Raw genomic sequence first — 10,010 nt, forward strand, 5'->3', positions numbered from 1 at the left:
ATCAAGAATGTAAGGCATACCCTTGTTAATCAGAATAATGGTACCTCTTTTGTTAGAGCTAAAAAATAAACTTGACCAATCCAGTCTCTTCTCAGTTTTACATGCTCAGCTGTGCAAATAAAAAAGCAAAGAAAAATAAAGGGTTCATGCAGTAAAGCGATTGCTGCGTTTTAAAATTTATTTTTAAGAATGTTAAAATATTCTTTATCTTAAATCCATGCTCCAAAACCTATCAAAATCCAGGTAATAACTTTAAATGAACAACCCATGAGACCTTTTTGTAAAATAACAGAGTAGCCCTGGTAGTACTGTCCGGCGTATATGGAGTAGAAGAAGGCAAACTAAAACATGTGATCCAGTGAAACAGAAAGCAAAAAGGAAGCGAAGAGAAGGGGGAAAAAAGTCCAATCCCAGAAACCCCCAATCACGCTGTAGATCCTCACATGGGCATCATGTGTGAGGCTGAGATCCATCCATTCTCCTATACCCCAACATGTCTAGCTGCTCAAACACCGTATAACTTATTATAACGGAAATGAGACGGAGTGAAAAACAACCCCCATGTAGTAACTTAGGACATATATTAACATACATTGACCCATTAAAGCCAAGAGAAGATCCTAACTTATCTTAACTTGGATAAACCTTTCTCAGTCTACCAGAACCAGAAATCACTGGCCAAATCCAGGTTGTCCAAAAGATTAATCTTTACCTTGCAGACACACTAAAAATCAGCTGGATAAAAAAAAAAATGTAAGCAGGTAAATAGCAGTGAGCGCAGTAAAATCCAACACGAAGTCATAAACAAAAAAAGTGACGTTAAACGATGACGTCACATGCGCAGCCACTTTTACGTCACCATCGTGACGCAACAATACTGTAAGCGCTGTATAGAGCAGCTGGGTTCCCGCCTCTTTCCGCACTCAAAATTGCCTTGAAATTGTTGCAGATCCTGTGGAGAACTTTCAGCCTTTAAACCTTTCGGACTCCGGAGGACACTTCCCTCCGCTCGCCAGGTACGTGAACATGTGCTTTGAGTCCAGTTACGCGAAATGTATCGAAGAGACGCAGAGGCTGTAGGAAGACGGTTACCATGGTAAATCATACATTGTTTGAAGGCAGGAAAAAACAAAGTGATCACGTAGCGCCACCTACTGGCGGAGGAGAACACTGACCATATCACTGAAATTGAGTGACTTTCTGTACAGCACAGTGCAAATAAATTAAAAATGAAAACTAATGAGCTTCTCCACTCGAGTGTCTGAAACAAATTGTACGCCAACCACTGGATTTCCACATCCTCCAGCTCTGCATACCGAGGGGTAACTATCTATTACTGCTGCTGTTTTTACTGTTGCTTGTTTATTACTACTGTTAATTTAGGAAGAAAGAATGTCTTCTGTCTGATAGGACATGATTTGAATCTTCGGAGTAACCTGTCAGGGATTTCAGGTACGTTCCTTCACCTCTCTTACAACGAATCCATTCAACCAACCAGCATGAGCTCCATGAGCTCCATGCCCTGTAGAAGAACCACTAGGATGTTGTAAGTAGAACGAGGAGACTGTGCCTTAATGGAGATCGTTGAGCTGTATGAACTCCAATGAAAGCCATCACGCAGTTCGCTGTGTCAACACAGTTGTTTAGCACACACACGTGTCCCGGGTGACTTATTATCTTTCATATGTACCACAAGCTGCGTAGAAGAGTTAAACATTCATTGTTGATGTCGAGTCAATGGCGAAACTTTGGACGGTTGTCCTGAACTGGTGTTTGGTCTTCAGTAAGGTAAGTAATCATTGATGAAGGTGCACCCACGGCTGTCCTTATTGTGTTGATCCATCGTATTGGTGGCCTTCCTCTTTTGTAGCGACCTTTAATTTTGCCAATCATGATGTCTTTTTTTAGTGACCTTTCGTCGCATGATATGTCCAAAGCATGAAAGGTGCAACCCTGTCATTTGAGCTTCCAGGGAAAACTTGGGTCTGATCATCTCCGATACCCTCTCGTTTGTTGTTTTCAGGCAGCCCGCAGCATACGCAGCATTCTTCACCAACACTATCATTCCGCGGTATTGATTTTCTTCCTGCCTTGTTTTTTTCAGTCCAGCTTTCGCATTGGGTGACATTGTCAGATTTCCTGAATTCTTGTCATTTCATCATCATCGATTATTGATCCAAGCTGTCTGAAGATGTCGACTATTTCTATTTCTTCTCCCCCAAGACCAAATTTTTAATTTTGCCAGTTGTCAGGACCTTTGGCTTCTTCACATTCAGACACAGACCCATTTTTAAACCATGTTCCTTGGTCTTGATAAGCAGATATTTCAGGTCATCCTCACTTCAGCCAGTAATGTGGTATCATCACTTTAGTGAAGGCTGTTGATGAATCTGCCGCCACTTTTCACTCCTCACTTTTCCTTCATACAGTCCTCTTTTTCTGAACGGGTACAGCCTTGTTATACACATGTGCAGGTCTTTAACAAATCTGTTTGTCCCTGTTATGTTCAGCTTGATATTTTTGAATCAATGCATGAAGTGGTTGTCCTTAAGAACTATCATGTGTTCCCATACTTCTTAATGTGAACCTGAGCTTTTCATGATACATACAGTTAAAGGCCTTGCTGCGGTCAAAGAAATACAGATACCTTTTTGTCTTTCGAAACGTTCATACAGCTGGCTAATTTTTACTTTGTCAATTCAGGTTAAGTATTGCGCTCAAGGGTACCGCGGAGCACGGAGGCTCTCAGTTCTGCCTCTGTTGTGGTGGAATGACCTCCCCCTCTCACTGAGAACTGCTGAAACTCTGTCCATCTAAGAAGGGTCTGAAAACTCACCTCTTCCAGGCTCACTTCACCCATGATCTCTTAAGCTCCTGTAAGGTGTAAATGTTCATGCGTCATAACTTTATGATCGTGCCCAGATAAGCCTTTATGCAGTCGCTACTCCTGTATTTTATGTAAATGTTTGCGTATCTCAAAAAAAAAAAAATGTAGGAAGGTGATCAGGAATCGTCTACTCTGAGTTTTGTGCACCTACTCGTGCAATGAACATTGATGCATATAGTGGAAAGAAACAAACTAGGTTTACTTAAGAATCACACATCTGCAACTATGTCTCCCTTTCTCCTAATGTAATGCACAAATTGTATTACTCTGAGATGTACGTGGTTTCCGCTCTCTGGCGGGTCTGGGGTTCGAGTCCTGCTTGGGATGCCTTGCGACGGGCTGACGTTCCGTCCGGGGTGTGTCCCCTCCCCCTCCGGCCTTGTGCCCTGTGTTGCCTGGTTAGGATCTGGTTCGCCGCAACCCTGCTCGGGACAAGCGGCTTCAGCTTTGTGTGTGTGTGTGTGTGTGTGTGTGTGTGTGTGTGTGTGTGTGTGTGTGTGAGATGTACTTCGCTTTGGGGAAAAGCGTCTGCTAAATGAATAATGGTAAATGTACCACAGCTGGAAGTGGGATTCAAAGACAGCACCTTCTAAGCACAAGCCAACAGCTCTAATCACTACATCACCTGCTGGCCCTTGTGTTTACAGAGCTCAAGATTGTGTGTGCCATATGGACCCTGCCAAGATGAACCCCTACACAGTGCCAGACACTAATATCTTTGACATGAAGAGAATGGCGCATGAGCAGAGACAGGCGGTAATTCTCACTGCTTGTTATATAGAAATCTAGCAAGGCCGTCAAAAAGTACTGTGCGGTACACTGGAACACCTGAAGTTATTTAAGTTTCCTTCAGTCATGATCCTTTCTAGTATGTTTACTAGTTTAGCCTTCATAGCTCAATCTATAGAGTATAACTGTTGTATTATTATCAATGTTAGCATTACAAGACCTGTAGGCCCAACAAGGTGTGTGTTCAGTCAAGCCCTGTGTCCGTCCCCTCCAGTATTTGTGCGCATGTGTGTGTGTAACACAGAGGCTTTGGTCTCTGTAAGTGACTTAGACTGTGTTCAGGAGAGGAAACGGAACCAGGAGCTGAAGGTTCACGAGAAGCTGACCTACAAGAGCCGAGCCAACACCTCAAGGGCCGCCCTAAGGCTGGAGCTCCGGAAGGAGCTGGAGGAGGACGAGCTGAGTCCCGACGATGAGCCGGATTTGTCCCTCAGCCGCATGAGCATCCTCAGAAGTACGGTGGCATCATGCCCTGTGCCACTCCTCTTCCTACATAGCCACTACACCCTTACATCATAATTATGACATTAAGCTCCATCAATAATGGCCATTATTTTTTTTAGGTCAAAGAAAAATCGACCGTCTTCATGAATACTTCAGCAAAGAAAGAGAAATTTGCCGCCTGAATGTAAGGACAGTGATCACCGCACACTTCCCAGCTCATTCACCAATCACTTTTAGGGCAGAGAGCCGATAGTTACGTTCAGCATCTTGTATCCTTCTGTTTGATCATTCACTGCTTCCCCACGGCGCACACAGCTCATTAATCTCTCTTCTTCCTCATCATCCCCACTGGGCTCAGTGTACCAAAATGTTAAAGGGTAATGAGATCCAGAGGCTTCAAGACCTGGCGGTGGCTGAGGAAAGGAAAGTGGCCAAGGCGGAGCAGCTGCTGCAGGACGACATCACAGTGCTGCAGAAGCTGATCGATCAACACAACAAACTTGACGAAATGTAAGCGCTCCGTAGCATGACACCTACGAGCTCCATTCCTGAATTTACTTCCTGTGCTGAGATGAATTTCAAAAACACACCCTTTAGGCATTGTTTCAAATGACTTCTTTCAAAAGTCTGCTATACGTAAGTTTTACATGATCTCCGCGATCCATGTGACTGACTTCTTTTTTCACCGAACATTTTGCCTGTTTTCCTTCAGTACTGAAAAAAACCTCAAAAAAGAGGCCGAGATAAAGAGGATTCCAGCACAAATCTTGAAAATTGAAAGGTAGCGAGAAAGCTTTTTTACAGTTCTCTCTCAAGTGACAGTACATGCATTCTTTAGTGGTCAGCTAAACTCCGCGTGCGCGCGCATGTGTGTGTGTGTGTGTGTGTGTGTGTGTATGTAGGGACATCTTGGACAACGAGATGATGCTGGAGGAGTACAATATGTACCGTGACTTCCTGCTGAAGGCATCTCGAATACAAATGGAGGACATAATTAAAGATGAAGACAAGTCAGAGGCTGCAGAGGCAGAGCAGTCGCATGGACGTAGGTAGAGTGTGTGTTGATTGCTCTATGATGGACTGGTGTTACCTGGAATGAATGGATGATGGCTGCATAGATGAATGTTTTGGGTGTTTACTTTCCTAGTGTCTTTATTTAACACTTTTACCCTATTCATGTACATGTAAAGGGTATTCAGTTGTGCAGAAAAGTTTACAAAGTTTACAAAGGCTTTGAAATTATCTGGATGTAAACTGCTGCGCAAGTTTTTTTAGACTGTATTTATTATTTTGACTGGCTATAAATTAGGACTTAAGAGTCACTGTTGTGGAAATCTATCCCATTCCAAAAGTTTCCCAACATTTTAAAAGCTACAAACCCCCCGCAAACTATGCACTTCATCCTGGGACGTGTAGGCTTCTACTTACAAGTCCAGGTTTTTCAGAGTAACAGAGTAGGGAACAAATCACAGATCAGTGTTCCCTGTTTCTTTAAAAATATTTTTGTAAATTTTCAGATCTTAATGAGTGGTCATTCAAAAGTATTTCATATCCTAATTTTTACCTTTAGGCAAATTATAAAAATTGCAATAAATGTGACATTTCTTTACAAACCATGAGGGTAGAGCTTGAAAAATGGTAAGAAACACAAACCATATACCAGATATCTCATGCAGTCAGGGCAACATCTAACTTTTACTATAGATTACCATCCAAATAAACGGAACAGCGTTTGATGCACTCCCATTATTACAGACCTGGAACTTCATAATATGAGTGTTCAGTAGAGACAGGTTCTAGTTTTTGTCCAGCCAACTAAATTCCAGTCCAGTCAAAATTAAGTTCAGAAACCTTTCTTCTGTCAGTTACCATCATGTGGACATTTACCATGTCCGCCCACATCATACCCTGGGCCCTGTTCACATGTGACACTGACAGAAACTTCTGTGTCCATCTGATACTCAACAGGTATCATCCATTTCATTTAAAGTATAACGCTTTTACCAGCAGATGAAGCCGTAAGACAGCCCTCATCTGAAGGGCAAGAGCCGTCGCCTCTTAGCAACACAAAGATGCCGGTCCAGCAGAGCACGATGCCGGACAGTGAGAGTGGCGGAGAGTGAGTGGTATCTAGTGGCATCAGTAATACTTGAATCCATCACCTGTGTTCCGGTTCCCCTCTTAAAAGCAGGTTGCTGCACTTCACGTTTTATGTTCATGCTGTGTTTCAGGAATGGAGGCTCACTGAGCAGTGAAACATGCTCGTCTGAATATGAGGTCAGTGAGGGCTTTTGAAGGATTTTCTTTCCTGGAGTCAAACATAGCCCTTGCCTGAGCGCATGCGTGAGTATATAACAGGTGCGGTGCGGTGTGTAAACTGTACCCCTGTAGGAACCGGAGCTATACTTTACAGACCCACAGCAACTCCTGGACCAGCTGAACCGACTGAAGATGGAGAACCTCTCTCTCCTCCAGAACTCTGCTCTGCTGGAGGAGGAGCTGGTGGAGAGGCGTGTGACGATGGCCAATGTACAGGAGAAGTAGTAAGGGCAAGGCTGTTGTGTGGGGGTTATATCGTGTACCTTGCAGTCCTCTTACCAATTTTATATGCAGCTACCTGTGTCATTTATTAGTGTTCAAAGTTTGGAATAACACTGGAATTTTCATGTTTTTGAAAGAACTGATACTTTTTTAATTAAGGTACTATCACACTGATTTCGAAATATAGTCAACATCATTACTAATTTTGCAAACAGCTGTAACTGCTTAATGCGTTTTGCTCTAGGATTTCAGGTTAAGTCCTCACAGCAGCAAACCCTTCTTGGGTCTGAACAGGAAGCATTTTGGCTTTTTTAAACGTCTATCTCTCTTTCCACACTGCAACCGGCTGACTTCAGTGGTTCTGCTACATTTTCTACATACAGAAAAATAAAGAGCTTACAACCACAAACCAACCAGAATTATTTTAGGACCCGTGGATATTCAGATGATCAGTTTTATTCTGCAATTAGGCCCTCTTAAGTTCAATTTATTTTCATAGAGCACTCTTTTCACCAATGTGACACAGCGCTGAACTCATTTACTGTGAATAAACGTATATTACAGGGTGTGATCAGCAACAGCTATAGTTCACTGTAGAGTAAGATACCTGGCAGCAGAGGAGAGGAAAACAAAAAAAACTGCCCACTGTAAAGAAAGTGAGAGAAATTAACCTCTGGGGGTCCAAGTACCAGTGGCCATACTAATGTGGTAACAAGGGAACAGTGTGGATGGGTGTAATATTGCAAAACTGCACAACTGTCAAGACTGTGCTACAGTCTATGGAAGCTAAATTCATTTTCGCAGCCCAAGGTAGCTGATCTTAGTGATAATGGTATGAATAATTCTGTAAATCAGTTTACTATTTACTGAAATGTAAAGCACACCTCAGACATGATCTGTGACCCTAAATATTTCTACTTGTATTTTGGTACATTTGGGAAAAACACTGCAATGTTAATGTTGTGTTGTATCCACTGTTCCACCTTAACATACCAGTGAGAGGGAGAGGAAGCTACTGATGCATCAGATTGATGTCCTGACCATCGCTATCCAAAGGGAGCAGGACATAGCTTCTGAGCTGGAACAAGCTGAAATGCTCTTCTACGAGACGTCACAGTTAAAAAACAAGGTACTCCTCCTATACAAGAAAGACAGGTTTTACTGGTGTTATGCCAGCTAAAATTAAAGCGCTTCAAATAATTACCATAATTAAACCTTCCTTTACAAAATTATACTGAGATTTTCAATCACCAGTAAGGGCTTTTGACAGAATGATTACATAAACTGTACTGGCATTTCCAATACAGCTCAACACATTTGTGACATGTTCCCTTGTATTAAGAAAAAAAGGTCTTTGCTCTCAAAGAATGTGGGGCTTGTTGTGTTCCTAGGATGCTGTCATGAAGGAACTGGAAAAAAAAGTGGAAGAGGCCTATCAGAGCTGCTTTGGCTTGAGTGACACCACACTAAAACCCCTGGCCATGCTGACCACCATTGAGGAAAAAGTACAGGACCTGCTTGAGAGCTTGGAGCAGGCCCCGAAGGACCTTGTGTGGAAGATTACACGAGAAAAAGAGAGGGAGAGGAAGCTCAGGTTGGGGCAGTGGAGGAGCGTGACTGCTGTGGGCCAACTTGTGTTTTCTCTTAGCTCAACTAAGTTCTTTTGTTAGACCAACCTCCACAGATTTGCGTCAGCAACAAGAGTGCTGTAGTGGGTTAGAGTACAGGAGGGAATGAGGTGAACATAAAGGAGCTTGCTATGTCTAGACCTCAGTGAGAAAAGGGTCAATAAATCTGTTCTACGGCAGTAGGCACCGTGGTGGTAGCATTCATAGCACTAAACCACTGGTTGGGTATTCAAATTATTAGAATACACACACACACACACATTTTCTGAACCGCTTGTCCCAGATGGGGTCGCGGGGAACCGGAGCTTACCCGGCAACTCAGGGCACAAGGCCGGAGGGGGAGGGGACACACCCAGGACGGGACGCCAGTCCATCGCAAGGCACCCCAAGCAGGACTCGAACCCCAGACCCACTGGAGAGCAGGACCCGGTCCAACCCACTGCGCCACGGCGCCCCCATTTGAGCAGGAACTGTGTTATTGTAAATTGTTATTTATTAAAATTCTAGTACATTCGAGCAATCAAAGGACTGTATTCTGTTAAGAATCTTGATTCAAACCCAGATCAGTTTATAACTGCATTTTCTTTTCATTGTACAGTATTTCCTAATTAATTTGCACATGGGGTCTTGGATTCTTGAACAGCTGCTAACAATCGAGCACACCTCAGGGTTGGTTTCATCAATGCTTGCTTAAGATGTTTTTGTAGACCTGTTGTGTCCCTAACAGGGAAATGAGTGAGAAAATCAGCCTGCAGCAGGAGCAGAGGGAGGAGCGGCGGCGCAGACGGTTGGAGAGGGCACTGGCAGATATCATAAAACCTGTGAGTCCAGCTTGTCTATCAGCCTATAGACCTTCACCCCATGCACACACATATACATGGTTTGAACTGGCCTGTGGCACCAGCACTGAGAATGGCTGCTTTTTCTCCATTCAGACTGGTAAGAAGACAGTAATGCTGCCACGGATCCCAGTCTCCAGAACGAAGAAGGTGAAAAGTCATGTTGTGGAGATGGAGGATGAAGAGACCATCTTTTTCTTCACGTAGCACTCTTTCATTTCTACAAAGCATGGGTCTGCCACACCAAGAACACACAAACGTAGACTGAGTAATGCCCATGTAATAGATGTGATATGACAAATGCCAGCTTTTTGCCTTTTCTAAGCAACTTTGAACAAACTCTGTGTAGTGTTATCAGTCACCTTATTCACCAAGGTAACTTACACTGCTAGATACATTTGATCATAAAATAGCAATCTTGTGTCTGACTTTACCCAGGTGATCCCAAATTCTTTTTTTTTTGTAAAACAAATGCACTAAACATGGATCTGTATGCCTGAATAATGCCTCCAAATTCACTGCAGGCTATTTAATCATAAGCTGCAACTCAACTGTACCACATGGTAAATGTTAAGCCCATCTAAGAATACATTAATGGACTGAAAAGGAGAGTTTTGAGTTTTATTTGTATAATGTAAAGCTAGTCAGAAGTGATAGTTTTGTATTGCTCATTGAGTTTTACCTTTTATTCTGATGGTGGTTATGGATCTGTTTATTTTATTCCCTGTAAGCTAATAGCCCATTTTCTTTAGTATTTTTAATACTGTTAGCTTTTGACTGGTTTTGATAGCACTGGCAAAAAAGACCATTAAGAAACATAGGTCCACCTATTGCTGCCCCAACCAGACACACACCAAGCTCGACATTAGGTGCCAAAACCTG

General features: G+C 42.9%; 1 protein-coding gene across 4 annotated transcripts; it reads left to right on the top strand.

The window, feature by feature from the left end:
- The first annotated feature begins 867 nt into the window (after window positions 1-867).
- Window positions 868-9,504, top strand: LOC108939186 (cilia- and flagella-associated protein 100-like). 4 transcript variants are annotated; one of them, XM_018760332.1, is made up of 14 exons: window positions 868-1,016; window positions 3,535-3,643; window positions 3,959-4,130; window positions 4,240-4,304; window positions 4,479-4,630; window positions 4,833-4,901; window positions 5,023-5,165; window positions 6,128-6,239; window positions 6,352-6,397; window positions 6,512-6,663; window positions 7,658-7,790; window positions 8,053-8,255; window positions 9,017-9,110; window positions 9,225-9,504. In XM_018760332.1, exons 2-14 carry the CDS (start codon window positions 3,557-3,559, stop codon window positions 9,333-9,335), a joined length of 1,539 nt encoding a protein of 512 aa, XP_018615848.1. In that variant the 5' UTR covers window positions 868-1,016; window positions 3,535-3,556; the 3' UTR covers window positions 9,336-9,504. The 4 variants fall into 4 exon arrangements, with proteins under 4 accessions (XP_018615848.1, XP_018615852.1, XP_018615850.2 ...); XM_018760336.2 differs by lacking the exon at window positions 868-1,016 and having other exon boundaries at window positions 3,401-3,643; XM_018760334.2 differs by lacking the exons at window positions 868-1,016; window positions 3,535-3,643 and having other exon boundaries at window positions 3,672-4,130.
- Window positions 9,505-10,010: the final 506 nt, after the last annotated feature.

Source organism: Scleropages formosus, chromosome 19, assembly GCF_900964775.1.
Source record: "Scleropages formosus chromosome 19, fSclFor1.1, whole genome shotgun sequence".
In the NCBI taxonomy this organism is placed as follows: domain Eukaryota; kingdom Metazoa; phylum Chordata; class Actinopteri; order Osteoglossiformes; family Osteoglossidae; genus Scleropages; species Scleropages formosus.